The sequence below is a fragment of the Vulpes vulpes genome, chromosome 4 (assembly GCF_048418805.1).
Source record: "Vulpes vulpes isolate BD-2025 chromosome 4, VulVul3, whole genome shotgun sequence".
Classification (NCBI taxonomy): Eukaryota; Metazoa; Chordata; class Mammalia; order Carnivora; family Canidae; genus Vulpes; species Vulpes vulpes.
The window spans coordinates 32,238,793-32,258,949 of record NC_132783.1 but is presented as its reverse complement, the minus strand read 5'-3'; the positions used below and the strand labels follow the sequence as shown (position 1 = coordinate 32,258,949).

General features: G+C 34.9%; 1 protein-coding gene across 41 annotated transcripts in view; it reads right to left on the bottom strand.

Moving 5' to 3' along the window:
• CAMK2D (calcium/calmodulin dependent protein kinase II delta) overlaps positions 1–20,157 on the bottom strand; it is a 296,165-nt gene that overhangs the window by 132,342 nt on the left and 143,666 nt on the right. For all 41 annotated transcript variants that reach the window (XM_026013488.2, XM_072755379.1, XM_026013483.2 and 38 more), the window contains one exon: positions 15,748–15,802. In XM_026013488.2, the coding sequence (XP_025869273.1) occupies positions 15,748–15,802 (55 nt within the window). The remainder of the gene's footprint in view (positions 1–15,747; positions 15,803–20,157) is intronic.

Here is a 20,157-nt window from a genome sequence, read left to right as displayed (position 1 = left end):
ATTAATCATTATATCTATTACTTTTACCTCTTAAATTACTCTCAAAGCTTTCCACTTTTCCTCATTCCCATTTCACTGCTTAGTTCCAGAAACTAGTATCTCACATTAGGATGCCAATAAGTACCTCAACTTGTAGCTGGAATGATTCTTCTAAACACATATCTCATTATATTGTTTCCCTTAACTCTTTTAAAAATCAGGTTTTAGTTCATTTCAGGTTTTAGTTCAAGGAATGATAAATAAGGAAGAAGCTTTGAGAATTGGCTCCTGCCTGCTTCTTCAGTCTCCTAACCTCATGGTTCTCCACTTTTCCACTCAAAAATCTTGCTGGTTTCCACACTGAGGTACAGATGTCTAGAATTGTCTAAAGTCTCTTCTGGGATATTGCATATATTGTTTCCCTTGGCATTGCAGGGAAGAATAACAATCTATGACGACTAATTCTACTTATCTTTTAAATCTCAGAATAGAGTCTCCCCCTCTACACTCTCACCCTTGTACCCATTAGGCACCGTTCTTTCCCACAAGCTCACCCTATCTTAGGGCTCAGCATAGTCTACTATCCTTTTTCAACAACTGGCTATAAGCTCCTCGTGGGCAGGGACTATGTCTTATTCATAGTTTTATCTCTAGTATTTAGCAAAGTGCTTGGCATATAATTAGCACCCAATCAGTATTCTAGTCATTGGATGAATGTATTATAATAGCAAATCTATTTACAGAGAATGTCTGAAGTACCAAAGCTAGGGGGAGAATTAACTGCAAGCCAAGAGCAGCACCTGCCAATTTTGGGTGTCTCAAGCAGAAATGAAAAGTAAGCAGGGATCAAGTGGGACTTGGGCTTCCTGCCTACAAAGTCCAGGCGAAAAAATGGAATGGATGAGAGCATGGTAGAAAATATCATCACATACTAAAGAAGTGGACTGCTAAACTTAGTCTAATATCTTTTAAACTGTAACTTTTCCAGATTCTCTTACATAGCAGAATGTCACTGACAGTCCATAGACACTACCTGTCTCTAACATGACAATTAATACTTTAGATAACAATGCCAGCCTTTTCCAAGGAGAACTATCTGACCCAAGAGGTGAAAGGCATTTATATTTATTTAGCACTTTCATAAGCATCCATGATTTTAATATTTAACCTCTTGAGAAAATTCTGCTTTTAAAATCTGGTTGAACAAAAGAGGTAGTAAATCTCTTTAATGACTCTGGACAAAAAATTCCAATGGGGTGTAATTAAGCAAGTTTCAATTGTTTCCTGAGGAATATTCAATCTACTCATTCTATCACTCTTGCTGACTTACAATATAAAGAAACACATAGGTCAGACTTCTAATTATCTTAACTTTAAGAATATAAATTTCTAGCCTCAGATTTCAGACCTCCAACTAATAAATGACTATGCCTTGTCTTTTCAATTCCCAGCAATTTTGAAGTTTTTAGTTGAATTTTATAAAACTTAAAGTTAAAAAAAGAAAAAAACATGAGGACTTCTGGTTTCTGGTCTGGCACATAGGGAGCTTAAAAGTTGTCATTGTCATAACAACAAATAAAAAGCTAAACAAACTGAGAAATTAACAATTCTTCATATATCTGTCAAATAAGGTCACAAGGCAGACTGATGCCCCCAAAACTAGAGAGAGAGACAGGCAGACACAGAAAATAACGGAGCAGAAACTTCTGCAGGAATCAGTACTGTGACAGGAAAATCTGAACTGTAATTGAAAAATTACTGAAGGCTCCCTGTGTTCAAGCCAGGAAGGTAAAAGTGGGGGACCCAGTCATAGGGGGCCCACAGACTTAGACTCTTGTACATTTTCCATCAGGAGCTCTATCAGGCCCTCACAGTGACTATCAAAAAAAAAAAAAAAGAGAAAGAAAGAAAGAAAGAAAGAAAGAAAGAAAGAAAGAGAAAGAAAGAAAGAAAGAAAGAAAGAAAGAAAGAAAGAAAGAAAGAAAGAAAGAAAGAAAGAAGAAAGAAAGAAAAATTCATACTTCTAGCAGGGAGAGGAGAAAAGAAAAGGAACCACTCTGAAAAATATTCTCTTTTAAAAATGCCTGCTTAAAGAAAAAACTATTTTATCAAAGCCTAAAACCCACATTACACTAAAGGCTTATTTACCTAGTTCCTCTTACCTACTGTTTCATATCTACCTTCTAACAAAAAATTACAAGACATACTAAAAGGCAAAAAGCACACTTTGAAGAAACCTAACAAGCATTAGAGCCAGAGTCAGACATGGTAGTAATGTTGGAATTATCAGACCAAGACTTTTAAAACTATGGTTAATATGCTACAGACATTACATGATAAAACAGACAACATGCAAGAAAGAACAGATGGGTAATGTTAGTAGAGATATGGAAATTCTAGGAAAGAATCAAGAAGAAATACCAGAGAAAAGAAAACACTCTCACAGAAATGAATGCCACTGATGAGCTCATTAGTAGACTAGACACGGCTGAATAAAGAATCTCTGAGCTTGAGGAAATGACAATAGAAATTTCAAAAAAAAAAAAAAAAAAAAAGCATGTAAGATAAAAACAGGAACAAAGAACAAGGAAAACATGGCACCTGGGTAGCACAGTCTGCTAAGTGTCTGTCTTCAGCTCAGGTTATGATCCTCAGGTCCTGGGATCAAGCCCTGTGTTGGGATCCTGCTCAATGGAGAGCCTACTTGTCCTTCTCCCTCTGCCCTGCTGTGTTCTCACTCTCCCAGCCTCTCAAATAAATAAATAAATAAATAAATAAATAAATAAATAAATAAATAAATAAAATCTTTAAAAACAAGACCCGACTACATGTTGTCAGAAACTTGGTTTACAGACACATATAGATTAAGACTAAAGGTAGGAAAAACAACCATGTTAACACTGCTCAAAAGAACATGAGCATAGCTTTATTAATTGCAGAGCAGACTTAATACGTTACTTAATAATAAAAGAGTCTCCAAGAAGAGCCATTAACCTTAATATGCAGGTGTTTAACAATACAACATTAATACATGTCAGGCAGAAAATGAAAAATATAAGAAAAGGTGAATCTACTACCACGGCTGGAAACTTTAATACACCCCATCAAAAATGGACTGATCCAACAAGCAGAAAATCATTAGCCATATAGTTCAACTCAAGAGCACCATAAATCAACTGGATATAATTTACATCTATAGACTACTTCATGTAACAAAAGTAGAAAACACATTCTTCTCAAGGTCACATGGAACCAAGACGGACTACAATATGAGTCATAAAAAAAACCCTTAACAAATATAGAACAGAAATCATCATACAGTGTCTTCTCTCAGACCATATGGAATTGAACTAGTAGTCAATACCAGAAATATAGCTGAAAAACCCAAAATACTTAGAGATTAAACAACACAGGGGTCAAAGAAGTAATTTCAAGAGAAATTTAAAAGCATTTTGAATTAAATGGAAATTAAAGTACAACTTATCAGAATTTGTGGGATGTAGTATATAGAGGGAAATTCATATATTTGAAAAGAAAGATATATCAGTAATTTAAGCTTCCACTAAAAACAAAACAAGAAAAAGAAGCAAATGAAATCTAAAATAAGCAGAATAAGTTATAAAAATTAGAGCAGAAATCAATAAAATTGAAAACAGGAAACCAAAAAAATCAACAAAAGCAAAAAAGCTAGTTTGAAAAGATCCATTAAAATGTATAAGCCTATAATCAGACTAAGAAAAAAAGAGAGAAAACATAAATTGCTAGTATCAGAAATGAAAGAGAAGACATTATAGGTAACATGGACAATAAAAGGATAATAAAGGAATATTATGAATAACTCTATATCCTCATATTTGGTAATCTAGATGAAATAGATTAATTCCTTGAAAGACACAATATGCCAAAATCACACAAGAAGAATCAGACAATACAAATAGGCCTATCTAAGGGCACCTGTGTGGCTCAGTGATTGACTGTCTGCCTTTGGCTCAGGTTGTGATCCCGTGGGCCTGAGATGAAGTCTCACATCAGGCTCCCCATGGGAAGCCTTTTTCTTCCTCTACCTATGTCTCTGTCTCTTTCTTCGTGTTGTTCATGAATAAATAAATAAAATCTTAAAAAAAAAAATAGGCCTATTGGGGGATCCCTGGGTGGCTCAGCGGTTTGGCGCCTGCCTTCAGCCCAGGCCGTGATCCTGGAGTCCCGGGATCAAGTACCACATCAGGCTTCCTGGAAGGAGTCTGCTTCTCCTCTGTGTCTCTGCCTCTCTCTCTCTCTCTCTCTCTCTTTCTGTGTCTCTCATGAATAAATAAAATCTTTTTTAAAATGGGCCTATTAAAGAAAGTGTATCATTAATAACTTTCCAAAACAGAAGGAGACTTAGATGAATTCACTGGTAAATTATACCAAACACTTAAGAAATAATACCAGCCCTTCATAATTTCACCCAGAAAACAGAAGTAGAGTGAACACATGCCAACACGTCCTATGAGATCAGCATTACTTTAATTCCAGAACAAGATAAAGACACTACAAGAAAATTATAGACCAATGGCCGTCACAAACACAGATATAAAAATCCTCAACAAAATATTAAGAAATTGAAATTAATAGTATATAAAAAGAATTATATCTCATTTAAAAAGGGATTTATTTCAAGTATGCAGGGCTTGTTTAATATGTTAAATTTAAAAAATGTTATCCATCACAATAACAGGTAAAAATAGAAAAAAAAAAAAAACCCATGATCATACTAGTTGATGCAGAAAAACACATTTGACAAAATTCAACACCCATTCATGATAATAACTCTCAGCAAACTAGGAACAGAAATGACCTCCCTCAACTTGATAAAGAACATTCACAAAATATCACAAGCTAGCATCATATTTAATAGACACTTAAAGCTTTCCCACTGAGATCAGGAACAAGACAAAAATGTCTCTTTTTACGACTCCTTTTCAATACCATACTGGAAGTCCTAGTTAATGAGTACGACAAGAAATAAAAGGCATACATACAAATTGGGAAGGAAGAAATACAGTTGTATTTATTCACAGATTAACATGACTGTCTATGTAAAAACCCCTAAGAATACACAACAAAGCTTTTGGAAACTAAGAAGCAAATATAGCAAATTGTGGAATACAAGGTTAATATGCAAAAGTCTACCACTTGACTGTATTAGGAAATGACCAAGTGAAACAGAAATCAAAAACACTTTACCATTTGGCACAGCTGGGTGGCTCAGTTGGCTAAGCACCTGCTTTCAACTCAGGTCATGATCCCAAGGTCCCAGGATCAAGCCCTACATAGGGCTCCCTGCTCAGCTAAGAGCCTGCTTCTCTTTCTCCCTCTGTCCCTCCTCTTGCTCTTGCTTGCTTTGCTCTCTTTCTCTCTCTCAAATAATAAAATCTTTAAAAGAAAATAGGCTTTTTTTTTTTTTACTTTACCATTTACATTGTACTCCCCCCAAATTTAAAACCATAATGTGTGATGGAAGAGCTGAGTTTGCCATCTTGTAGCAGCACCATAATACGTGAGAAAAGCTGAGTATTTTGCTTTCTATTCAGAAAGAAAATAATATGATTTTCTCTATACCTATTAAAAGTATAAATGCCATAGTCATTTAAAATGTTTTTCTAGGGGTGCCTTGGTGGCTCATTTGGTTAAGGGTCTGCTTTCAGCTTAAGTCACGATCTCCTTCAGTGGAACCCTGAGTCAGGCTTCTTGCTCAGTGGAACATTTGTTTCTTCCTCTCCCTCTGCTCTTGTCCCTAGTTCCCACTCACGCTCATTCACTCTTTCTCAAATAAATAAAATCTTTAAAAAATTAATAAATGTTTTTCTGTAAAAAATAGGACAGAATCATTGCCATTTTATTAATTTTCCAACTAATAGGACGTTGAAATTGTGTAGTTTACCTTTGTAAAAGCCGTATTTTCCTATCAGTGACCCTCTTACAATTCTAGAATTATAGAGTGGACATTCTAGAATTATTCTCGTGGACATTAAATTTATTTTAAAAATAGCCAAGATATTTTGACTCAAACACTTTTCTAAAAACAAATGAGAAATGCAATATCTTTAAAGCATTAGGGTTTCTTTGTTATTTAAATTATCTTCCACGTTATGCAGAATGACTGTTTCTTGCATATAAAGGGCCAACCAAAACCAAAATCCATAGGTTCAACTTTGTTCTAAAAGGTAGATGCAGAGGATTTATACCTTGTAACTTCTTTTGTTCCTACCAACATCTTACTTCAAGGGTTTACTATCTTCTACCTGGATATTAGTGTAGCCAACTTCTAACTGGATTTATACCTCTAATTCAATCTCTTTTTTCTTCAATCATCCACGCACACAGCAAAACACTGCACAAGTCATGCTACACTATAAATACTTATTTAGTTTTTTGTCTTTTGACAGGAGTTTAACCTAGAGGCCTATTCTCAAGTGCTGTTTACAGGGCACTGATAGACCAAATAATCTTCAAACATGTGCATTCACATTTTGATCTGAGAGTAGAAATTATTTTTGTCACCACTTCCTATATACACCATTATAAATCAAATGTGACCAAATAATATTAAAACCAAATATAAGATAAATGAGTTATATTAGGTAGGTTTTAAGGATAAAATTTGAGATGCCTGGGTGGCTCAGTGGTTGGGCATCTGCCTTCGGCTCAGGTCCTGATCCCGGGATCTGGGATTGAGTCCTGCATTGGGCTTCCCACAAGGAGCTTGATCTCCTCTGCCAATGTCTCTGCCTCTCTCTCTCTCTCTCTCTCTCTCTTTCTGTGTCTCTCACGAATACATAAAATCTTAAAAAAAAAAAAAGGATAAAATTTGCTGTGACTAATAGGTCAAAGATGTCCAGAAAAATCAGACTAGGCTTCCACCCCTAAAAAAGATTTAATATTCATTGGAATGTATATGGAATATATATGCCTTGTGAGATACAGGAGAATATTATCAGCATAATAGAAGAATTTTATTAAATAACCATAAAGATGACCAAGTGACAAGGGCACACACAGATGTTCACAGATACTGTGAAACTTACTACGCTGTATCTGAATGTTTTGTAAAATGCTGACCTGTTGGTTATGTAACCAAATATTCTAGTAGATGAAAGAATGCTAGAACAAAACAAGTATGAGATTGCTTTTAGTTCTTTTGAAGGCAAAAATTGTCATTCACCTTCCCTCCAATCAGTTTACCCCACAGTGTCTGATAGAGAGTAAGTACAGACTTTAGGTACATTTGTTGAATGAAGACATAGACAAAGACATAATTACATCTGCTTCAACTTCAGTTCTTCCCATTGTGTTTCCTGGCATTCCTCACTAAATGAATGTTGGCTCTCTCTCCCAAACCTCTGTATAACTCTTAACAGCTTTTACCATATTATGTCTATTCTGCAGATTTTTGGAAGCTGTCTAATCCCCTTTCCGATCTACAAAAATTTCAAAAAAGTGGATGGTATCTTATATTTCAGTCTTGATATTGCCAGTATAACGATCAGCATCCCAGTCCAAGGGGTGTAGTTTTTGAAAGGTGTTTTTTAATACTGATATAATTTCAAATTTGTAAAAATGAAAAATATATGTCTTCTTAGTAATAACTATAAGGCATGCTGTTTAACCAATCTTTCTGGCTGGTACAAGAATGAAAAAAATGGGACACAGGAAGGGAACACATCATATTCTCTGAGTATTCAATTTTAAAAGTGTCAAAATAGGACATTGATTTTAAAATGTTCAGAAACACTACCTTTTTTCTTAAAGCATTAGGCATAGTATCTTACATTTAATAGGTACTCATTATATATTTGATGAACAGAATCTCTTATATGGGGACAAAAACACATTTCGTGTACCAAGATGTGTTTTTGCTAGGAGAAAAAAAAGTTCTTTCTAAAGATGCAATAATAGAATTTTTCTCAATTTGAAATCATAATAAATCTAATATTTAAAAATGGCACTTGGATTCCTATTCTACCAGAAATCTCAACTTGATGAGAACAACATCCTGGCCTCACAAAATAAGCAAGGACTTGAGAGATGTCTGACACATTTTTCATCTGGTCCCACAGCCTCATTCTGTATGAGAAAAATTAGGATTAGAGAAAAGGTAATGTTAGATGGTTAGCCTTGGGTAGCTCTGAGATGGAAACTTAAGACTTTTCATTCTGGATCAGCACTTTTGCCAATAAACCTTAATCTAATCTTAGTTCCCTATTGAGATTACAAAATTTAACTCAAGTATTATTCTCTTATACATTTACTTAGAAAGGCTGTGATATTTCTATACTTCATTATACATTCACCCAACACGCACATAATACAGATCTTCACTGACATTTAGTTCCTGAAATATATATGTCACATTCAGATGACTGCCCTTGTCAAGACCTTATTTCTCAAAGAAATGGACTGAATCGGCTGTATTTGCCTAAGGCCAATGGCTCTCAGTACAGGCCTCTCCCTTAGGGACTATAATTCTAGGTACAAATCCATTATTTCCCTGCCTGGCCTTCAGATAAATCCACATCTATTATCTCCCAGAACTGCTGAGGTGTCCTGAAAACCCTGCTAGGCACAAACCTGGAGGATGATTATTTGCCGTGAAGAGCTCTTTGCTTTCATGCAGGTCTTTCCCACGGATTCCTGAGTCTATTTGCAAAAGTGATTACTAATGCTCTGTAGTTGGAAATGGTGTATAGATACTTGAATGAAAAATGTAAATTTAAAATTTTAAGAAAAATTTTTTTTAATGGAACTCATTGCCTCTTCTGTTTTGCTTTTTAGAAAGGGAAAAGTATTCCATTAGAAGAAAACTCAGTGCACCTATAAAAATAGAACTTCCCAATAGATTGTGAATAGCTGACATTCCACAGGAAGTATGCACAAGTACCACACTGCCAAAACCATCATCAAAAGGACAAACAGTAACATTCCTTCTTTAGGAATTCAAGTAGTTATTTTATCTTGGAACTGATTGGCTAAGTGACTCCAATTTTCCCATATGAGTATTTCATTGATACATTTGAGACCATACTTTTCTTAAATGTATAAAATGTTCATTTTTCTTTTTTTTTTAATTTTTATTTATTTATCATAGTCCAGAGAGAGAGAGAGAGAGAGAGGCAGAGACACAGGCAGATGGAGAAGCAGGCTCCATGCACTGGGAGCCCGACGTGGGATTCGATCCCGGGTCTCCAGGATCGCGCCCTGGGCCAAAGACAGGCGCCAAACCGCTGCGCCACCCAGGGATCCCAAAATGTTCATTTTTCAAAGGCTACTTACTTTTCCTCTTCATAGAGTAACCATCACAATTAGATAATTTAGAGGAATTATATCTGTTATAATCTCTTCTTAATCACTCAAAATCTATACTTTCAACCATTATTTTCCAAATGTCTCTAAAGCTGGGTGTTTTATCACTTAATGACAGAATATTTTATGAAAAGTGCTTATAACTCCTCAAACTTTAAACATTGAAGAATAATTGCGAAGACTCTGAGTTTTCAATCTAGCAACTTCCTGATGAAGCAATTTCAATCTATCAATTCAACTGTCTGATGAAGCGTATTTAATGATATTATGGTTCAGATGCAAACTTACACTTTGGTTTCAGAGACATTAATAACACAAATACTGTGACAAATATGATCCACTGTAACTGAAAATCTTATTTTGTATTCACATGAACTGTTTTTTTATATGTTCTGTACCAATTATTTAAAGAACTATGATTCTTATTCCCTCCATTTAATAAGAAGTATAGAAAAGTATAAAATTTTATATGTGAACATGGTAACTATGGAAAAGTAGTATGCATGACATGAGAAGAAGGGTATTGCCTTTCTGCATCTGACCTTTTTTATTTAAGGATTTTATTTATTTATTCATGAGAGAAAGAGAGAGAGAGAGAGAGAGAGAGAGAGGGAGGGAGGCAGAGACACAGGCAGAGGGAGAAGCAAGCTCCTCACAGGGAGCCTGATGTGGGACTTGATCCCTGGACCAGGATTGCACCCTAAGCCAAAGGCACACTCAACTGCTGAGCCACCCAGACATCCCTACATCTGACCTCAGATTAATGTGCTTCTTAGAGCTGAAGCAGATTAGAATATACCACCCTACGAAATGCCACTTTGGCAAAAAGATTATTTTGGGCTAAAGTCAACTGAGAATGAACACATACAGGAAGAGTTCTCTACTTTCCCCTTATTTTCCCAAGAGGCATCAATTTCCCTTTGAGGAAGGTTATCTGCTCAGCTAGAGAAGCAGGGAGAACATTTCCCTATGTACCAGGGAGAGAAGAGTAATTTTTGTCATCTAAGACAAGAATTTAATATTTTCACTGCCTCTTTTAGTTTCACTTCTTTTCTACAAATTCCCATGCACATAAATACTAATAAAAATTGTCTTTTATTCTGTTAACCTGACTTTAGTCTAATTCACATGCCTTCATGCACAGAACATAAGAAGGTATAGGAAAAGTATATCCTCTCTGATAGAGCTATGATCAAATCCAATTCTGAATAATGGTAGTCAGGTAAATGAGCATTAGCAAAATTATTTTTCATTCCAGCATTCATCATAGCATGAAGGACATATCCCAGTTTATAATACCATACCGTTGATATATACAGCAAAGGAGATCTAACAAATTAAATCTATTAGGAAATAACAATAGGTCTAAAAAATTAGGGTAGATACATTTCTCTCATTAAATGCATTAAAAAAAATTCTCTGTTCTCCCAGTCCTGCCCAGCAGTGAGGAGGAACACCCATGGAGTGCCACAGGAAGCTAAATAGGAAACTGGGGCTTCCACTCCCACCCAAAAAGTAGTAAGATGGTACCTAATTACCCCTGCCAATGTGGTATCAGAGAAGGCCTGTTACAAAGATTTAAATTAAATCCATGGTCTCATAAAATAATACCCCAAATGTCTAGGATATAATGCAAAATTACTCATTATATAGAAAAAAACAAGAAAATTTCAATATGAATGAGAAAAAACAATGAACAGATGCCAACAACACCATGATCACCATGCAGTTGGAATTATCTGACAAAGATTTTTTGATTACTAATATAATGCTTCAGTGAGCAATTATGAATGCAAAGAAAACATAGAAAAGTCTCAGCAAAGACAGAGAATTTATAGAAAAACCAACAGTCTATCGTGGAACTAGAAGAATATAATAACTGAAATGGATGCATTCAATAGCAGAATGAAAGAAAATGGATCAGTCAACTTAAAGAAAACAGTATAAATTTCCTAATCTAAGAAGAAAAAAAGATAAAAATGAACAGAGCCCCAGGAATTTTTGTAGCTATGACAAAAGATCTAGCATTCATGTTATCAAGTTCCAGAAGGAAAAGAGAAAGAAGGCAAGGCTAAAAAAAAGTATTCAAAGAAACAATGTCTAAAAATTTCCCAAGTTTGGCAGAAGACATCACCTGTATTGTATACTCAAGAGGTTAAGTGAAGACCAAATAAGATAAACTCTAAGAAATCCAAGCCAAGACACATCATAGTCAAACTTCTAAAAACTATAGACAAAAGAAATCTCTAAAGCATCTGGAGAGAAAAAACACCTTACTTTTAGGGGCAAAACAGAACGACAAGAGATTTTTCATCAGAAATCAGAGAATCCAGAAGGAATTGATGTAACATTAAAAGAATATAACTGTTTACCTAGAATTCTTTAGCAAAAAGGAGTGAAAGGGGAAATCAAGACATTCTCAGAAAAATAGTAAGAATCTGTTGCTAGAATATCTACTCTGAAAGAATGGAAGTTATTAAAGGAAATCATAAAAGAAGAGGTCTTAGAACATCAGAAAGGAAGAAAGGACAATGGAGAAAGTAAAAATATGAGCTCTGAGAAAGCACTGAAGAGGGAGGACTAGCACAATACGGAATGGTGCCAAACTACAGCCCTGTGAACAAGCCTTGGGTGGACTGCGACGGTGCAAAGGAGCCTGTATACTGGGACTCTGCATAATTAGAGCTTCAGTCTCTATTCCCCACCACACATCAATCACCAATATAACAGACACACTTGGCTGCCTACCTAACAGGCAGGCCTCCCCTATTTTCTTATTAACAACATCATGGTTTAGTTCTTACCTGACCATGCATATGGTGATTCAGGGGAGGCCAGTTACCTCCCAAGACGGACATATTAGGTTTATAATTGGTCAAAGCCAATTGTTTTAAAACATATTCCCTTCATCAACACTTGATTCGGGAATGAGATGAGAAGCAATTCTAAACAGGGATTCATTAACAGATAATCTTCTGAGGGACTGCTGAGAAAGGATAAAACCACAGGCAATGGCATTAGTAGTGCCCTTTTCTTCTGACTGTGAAAGTCACTAATATCTGAAAATGAGGTAGCCAACCTGAGAATAAGCCCATATACTACAGAGAAAAAACAAAACGATGGAAAAAACTTGATTTCTTAATTACATCATTGAAGGGCTGAATTAAACAAATCTAACAATTACCTACTTTTAGACTATTACAAAAAATATTTTTTCCTATTTCCCAAGCATCACATGAAAATGCTAGACAGTAGTCCATTTTATGAATTCACCATAATTACACAAATATTTATTATTAGATCTATAAGATGTCTTTCTTTCTTTTTTTCCCCCATTATAAAGGCTGATGCAAGGAACATCTTTTGGCCAAAGTTTTATCTAAACTTAGGGTATACTTTCCATGGACTTCATTTCTAGAAGTGAAATTACTGCCAAATGGTATGGACGTTTCTGATATATTGTACAAACAAAAAAAAGAAAGTGTGTTCTTATTAAACACCAACCAGCCATGTATATGGCCTGTCTCACTAAATCCCAGGCAGCCAGAGCAAATGCTGAGTCATATTTTCCCTTCATTCTAGTCGACAGAACTTCATTTATAAATCCTAGTTAGTCTAAATCAATCTTGGTAATTACATTCCTCTTGCTACTGATTGGTTAAGGATGGGCATGTGACCTAATCCTGGCCAGTGAGAGGAAATGAGAGGTTTACCGGGTAAATTTTTGATTCTTATAAAAAACAAGACAATGTCATCTACTGGTCATTAGCATGTGTATATAATATCTTGAACCATACCAATCTGAGAAAAAGCCAATGAGCTGAAGTAAAAGATGGGAGTATGAAAATGCTGACCCCTGAATAAAGCAACTTCAAGGACCCTTTCCTTAGTCTTTTTCCATTATTTGAATTATAATTTATTTTTAGTTTTTAAATGTGAATATAATTGACATACAATGTTGCATTAGTTTCAGGTACACACCATAGTGATTTAAGATATCTACACATTATGCTATGCTCACAAGTGTACTTACCATCTGTTATCATACAATGCTATTATAATATCATTAAAAATATTCCCTTATGTATTTTATTCCTGTGATTTATTCATTCCATAACTGGAAGCCTATATTCCCCACTCCCCTTCATCCATTTTGCCCATCCTCTACCCTCTCCTGCCCTCTGGCAACGACCAATTTGTTCTCTGATTCTGGTTTTTGTTTATTCACTTTGTTTTTTACATTCCACATATGAGTAAAATCTCATGGTATTTGTCTTTCTCAGTGTGACTTATTTCACTTAGCATAATACTGTCTTGCTCCATCCATATTGTTACACACGGCAAGACCTCTCCTTTCTTTGTAGCCATGTAGTGTTCCACTGTATGTGTGTGTGTATACACCACACCACATCTTATTTTTCCATTCATCTACTGATGGACACTTAAGTTGCTTCCATATCTTGGCTATTGTAAATAATGCTGCAATAAACATAGTGGAGCAAATTTCTTTTCAAATTAGTGTTGTCACATTCTTTTGGTACATACCTAAGAGTGGAGTTTTTAGATCATATGGCATTCCTATTTTTAATTTTTGGAGGAACCTCTATACTGGTTTCCACAGTGGTTATATCCAATTCACATTCCCACCAACAGTGCAGAAGGGTTCCTTTTTCCCCAAATCCTCATCAACACTTAATATTTCTTATGTATTTGGTTTTGGCCATTCTGACAGGTAAGGTGATATCTCATTATAGTTTTGATTTGCATTTCCAAAATGAGTGATACTGAGCATGTTTTTATGTGTCTCTTGACTATCTATACATCTTCTTTGGAAAAATGTCTATTCAGGTCTTCTGACTGAATATGTAGAATCCAGTTTTTTTAATTGGATTTTTTTTCTGGTACTGACTGGAATAAGTTCTTAATATATTTTGGATATTAACCCATTATTGGATATACCATTTGCAAATATCTTTACTCATTCAGTAAGCTGCCTTTTTGTTTTGTTGATGCTTTCCTTTGCTGTGCAAAAGCTTTTTATTTTGATGTAGTTTAATCGTTTGTTTTTGCCTTTGTATCCCTTGCCTCAGTAGACATATCTAGAACAATGTCACTATGACTGATAGCAATTATTGGGTTTAATCCATTTTCAGTTTATTTTTTATGTTTGGTGTTAGAAAGTCATCCAGTTTCATTCTTTTGCATAGCTGTTCAATTTTCCCAGTGCCACTTATTGAAGAGACTGGCTTTTTCTCCATTGTATATTTTTGCCTCTTTTGTCATAGATTAATTGACTACATAAGTATGGGTTTATTTCTGGGCTCTCTACTCTGTTTAACTGATGTATGGGTCTATTTTTGTGCCAGTACCATACTGTTTCGATTACTACAGCTTTGTAGGGTATCTTGGAATCTGGGATTATGATGTTTCTACTTTTGTACTTTCTCAAGGCTGCTTTGGCTATTGGAGTTTTTTCTGTGGTTCTATACAAATTTTGGTATTATTTGTTCTAGTTCTGAGAAAAATGCTGCTGGTATTTTGATAGGGATTGCATTGAAAGATAGCTCTGGGTAGTTGCAACATTTAAACAATATTCTTCCAATCCATGAGCATGGCATATCTTTCTATTTGTTTGTGTTGTCTTCAATTTCTTTCAACATTATTTTACAGTTTTCAGAGTAAGGTCTTTCACTTTCTTTATTCTTTTTGACGCAATTGTAAATGGAACTGTTTTCTTAATTTCTCTTCTTTGCTACTTTGTTACTAGCATATAGAAATGCTACCAATTTTTGCATATTAATTTTGTATTCTGCAACTTGACTATTTATTACTGCTAATAGTTTTTTGGTGGTGTCTTTAGGATTTTCTATGTATGGTATCATGTCATCTGCAAATAGGGGAGTTTTACTTCTTCCTTACCACTATGATGTCTCTTATTTCTTTTTCTTATCTGATTACTGTGGCTAGGGTTCCCAGGCTATGTTGAATAAAACTGGCAAGGTGAACATCCTTATCTTTTTCCTGATCTTAGAGAAAAAAATCTGTCATTTTTTCACCACTGAGTATGATGTTAGCTATGGTTCTTTTTATATAAGCCAATAAATTATACATAGTCCAAAAAATTCAATGGAAAACTCGCTCATACCAGCCATTTGTATGCCCAAAGACAAAACTGAGAACTGCTTATAACATCACAGTGAACAATCCAAACAGACTCCTGTTTCAGTTATGAAGATTAACTTAAGTTTTAAATAAACACTCCTGAACAGTCATATTTTTTTCAGAAGAATTAAAGTTGAATGTTATTTGGAGAACATCTAAAAAAATTAGTCATTAATTTAGACCATAAATTAGAAAAACTCATGTTTAATTCAAAATGGTCTTCAAATAGCAAAAATAAATGACTACAAAGTGTGCTGTACTTACAAATCAAACACCAAATAGTGGAAGCCCTCTTCTGATATGCTGTCATGAAGTCGCACTAAAAAAAAAAAAAAAAAAAGAGAGAGAGAGAGAGAGAAAGAAAGAGATGTTTATTGTATACATATGTCAATGAAGAACAATAAACCAGACTTCTAATGGGCATTTATCTGTCCCCTAACTAAAAGTGCTAGCAGTACTCTTTATTCTAGACTCTGGTAAGTAGTATTCTTTACAACAAGGCATGGGTTCAGACAAACCCAAAGTTTAGATTCTGCCTCTGATAATTATTAACTGCGTTAGCTTAATCATTTTTTGAGAGAGAGAGAGAGAGAGAGCCCGAGAGAGGAGAGGGCAAGCAGGAGAGACAGAGGCAGAAGGAGAGCTAGAGAATCATAAGCGGGCTCCACATGTTATCAATTTGGTCATTTGCATTCAAATTAGCATGGAGTCACTGCTTTCTCTTCCTGTCCTATATTATTATTTAATTTCACTGCAGTTTCTAGATAAGTACTAGTTCTACAGAGGGGCCAAAGAGGATTAAATAGGACCCTGTAATTATCTGAAAAAAACTTATTTAAATGTGAAAGAAGTTTTTTATTTTAATACATCCTTTCATTTAAGGGGTTAAAAGATAATAACTACAATGCTTACTATATCAACACAGTGCAAATCATTTTTGCAAGACTTATTTTAGATAACATATAAGACCTTCCCATCACCATTTACAAATGAATGTGCACAAGCTTAGAGAGGAGAAAGAAACTTCCAATCGTTAACAGCTAGTTAAGGTCCTAGGCTAGGCTAGGACCATAATCCAGAGCTAGAAGATTCCAAAGATCTGGTTCTTGTTCAGAATACCATATGGACACTCTAAAGTATATCTATCAATAAACTACCGCCTCCACTCTGCCCACTCCCCCGCCCCCTGATACTGTAGAGTATGAATTGGATAAAACAATATTTAGAAAAGAATTAAAGAGGAAGAAATAGTTATGGTAACTAGAGAAAAAAAAAAAAGCAGTGCTTAAAAAAACAGCACTAAGAAAAAAATCTACTTACAAAAAGAGAAAAATATTTTTAGTTTAGGAAGTTTAAAATGTGATGCTGTACTATGGGAGGTATAGAGACAGCTAGATGATATCTAAGATACAGAGTCAACATCAGCCACATCTGTCTCTCTGTCCAGTCCCTAAATCCCTAGAAAAGTGTTAATTCTCCTTTTCAAATTGGAAATGTTAGACCACCCAGTGACTCAGCTATTTTACCTGATAGGATGTTTAATGTACCAAAAATCCTAATTAAAGAATCCGGAAAACTTGCACAATATGTAAAATAGCATAAATTTAACAATTTTTGTTTCCAAAATTGACATTTCTATGATATGGATACTATGTTAACATGGGAAGAGACAGAGGAAGTGGAAATGAGTATGCAAGGAAGAAAAGGGAAAGATTAGGAGAACTGAACTCTAAATAGAAGCCATGTCAAAACTGCTTATTAGGTACATCTTATCTATTTTTTTCACCTTATCTATTTTGATGACACATAGTAAGAACATTTCTGTCAAAACAAAGTGAACATATATTATTTTATGATAATTTATTATCTTTCAAAAAAGACTAATAGCATACAAAATCACTTGTTTCAATTTCAGTATACTTCCTTCACTCTTCATTTCCTAACAACATCCTCTAAACACAACCAAGGGTAGTAATTATAATTTTGTGAATTTATTTATACAACATACCACTTGGTTCAAATTATACTGATTCTTACCTTTCCATTCAACTATACTCACTACCTGCTGTTCTCTACTAGTGTTTATTATGGAGAAATAGCAGGCTATTCCATTGGTGGCCCCAAGAGACCATGTCTTCCAATATTCATGTCCTTGTATAATCCTTTCCCATACTGACTCTGGGTTTGGCCATGTGACTTGCTTTGAGTGATTAGCGTGTTTGATGTAAACAGAGCCTTTATAAGCTCTTGTACCTTGGAGTTGTCTTCTTGGAAACCACATGCTATGCTAAAGAGAAGTCTGGAATAGACTTAGACAAAAGGCCACATGGAGAGAAACCCTGGAGGATGAGAGGCCATGTTGACATTCCACCACTAGCAGAGCTCATTGCAGAAGGCAACTGCAATTGTTACCTCACATCATGTGGAGTAGAACTATCTACTGAATCCAGTCAGTCCACAGAGCAATAAGAAATAATAAACAGATGTTGTTTTGGGCCATTAAGTTCAGAGTGGGAGTTATTACCTAACAATAGATAAATAAATAAGACAATCTGAAATTTGTGATTGACTCATTGTCCTTAAAGAATTCATTACTTATCATAAACATTTTTTTAGCAGAAAAAGAATGAGTTGTACCTCAAAATATGAGTTATTAGAAACCTCCAAAACTAAACAGGGCAATGCTGCCAATATTATCATACTACTAATTAAATAATTCATACAGAAAAGACTCTAGTGCATTCCCACAATCACTATTTGTCAGCTCTAAGCAATAGTCCTGGTTATAAATGAGGTAGATTTTGCATTTTTAGCTTTACCATGTTATAAGGCTTGAAGTAGTTGGATTTGATTCACATACTGGGATGGAAAGATGGCAGCTTGTAAGTCAGATGCTTTTTATACTCCCATCAGTACTTAATTATATTTCAGAGCTAGAGTAAGCACTAGCCAAGTATGGCCATGCAATGTGCCATAGCCTTCTCAAAAGAGGGATGCCAACAATGAGTTCATTTGTTAAATTAAAAAAAATACATAAACATACATGTCTCAAACATTATAACATTCAAATGGCAGTATTCTAGAGAGAAATTTGAGCTCAACCATTACTACTGGCTCTTTTGTGACAAAGCTAAGCATTTCTAGAGAGAAGTTTTCAAACAGACACTGAAAAACCAAATTCACAATCAAGCTAACATTTCTAAAAATCTGAAGGCAAATCTGCATATGCATGTTCTTTTAGATTTCCACTTCTTATAACACAAGTAATAGTTAATAAAACAATACCATTTAAAACATAGTTTTGCATATTTTTAAAATATATGCTCTACTTCTTTGAAATATGGATTCATGGACACTGTTAATTTTATATGGAATAAAAATATAGGCAGATATAGATAAATGAGTATTTCTTTGCCGTTATTATTGTTAGAGTAATAGCCTTGTAGGGTTTATACTTTGATTTGTTTGTCTTAATACTTTTATTTTTTTTTTATTTTTTTATTTTTTTATTATTTATTTATGATAGTCACAGAGAGAGAGAGAGAGAGAGAGAGAGGCAGAGACACAGGCAGAGGGAGAAGCAGGCTCCATGCACCGGGAGCCCGACGTGGGATTCGATCCCGGGTCTCCAGGATCGCGCCCTGGGCCAAAGGCAGGCGCCAAACCGCTGCGCCACCCAGGGATCCCTGTCTTAATACTTTTAAAATTTAGGCATAAAAACGGGGAATTTGACTTAGCTGGCTAAGGCAAATAAATAAGCTCAACCAGCAGAGAAACGATGATCTGTCCTAATCTTAGATATCTGAACCCAAATTCCTAGAATTGCATGAAGGATATATATTTTTGATAAATACTTACCTATATGTACCATTATCCAGCACTCAAATATTAAAATAACTTTAACATGAGAACCACAAAAGTTGTTTTAATAAAATTACAAATATATTTTTCATGACAAGAAAATGTTTTTAAAATTTATCATAAATCATATTTAAAAGCAATTCAGTGCTTATACTTAAGAAAAATAACTTTTTAAAAAAACAAATTATTGTATGAAAACAGTGGGAAATGTCATCCACATAATTTTAAGATTTTTTTTAAAGATTTTATTTATTTATTCATGAGAGACACAGAGAGAGAGAGAGGGAGAGACATAGACAGAAGGAGAAGCAAGCTCCCTGCGGAGAGCCTGATGTGGGACTCGATCCCAGGACCCCAGGATCATGCCCTGAGCTGAAGGCAGATACTCAACTACTGACCCACACAGATATCCCTTAAGATTATTTTAAAAGTACACAAAAAAAGTCATTGGATCCTAACATCAGTGTTGAAAGTCAATGTGTATCAACTTTGCTGACTATCATCTTCATCCTTACTCCCAAATTCTCACCCCATTTTCCTGGTTCCAGATTTTAAAAAGTAAGTTTAGATTAGCTTCAATATTTATAAGATCAGGTTAGTAACATTCAGGGCTGACTAGAACAAATTATAATGTCTTCTAATAGGTCAGAGTTTGTCCTAAACTCAGATTATTCAAAGGAATTTCTGACTGGTCAAAAAAAATTATTACTCACGAAGATTTCAACCTCGGACGATGACAGAAAGTGAGAAAACATGACCAGTGGTTGCTAATTATATGGTTACCTGCTACAGCAACCATGCAACAGTATGAAC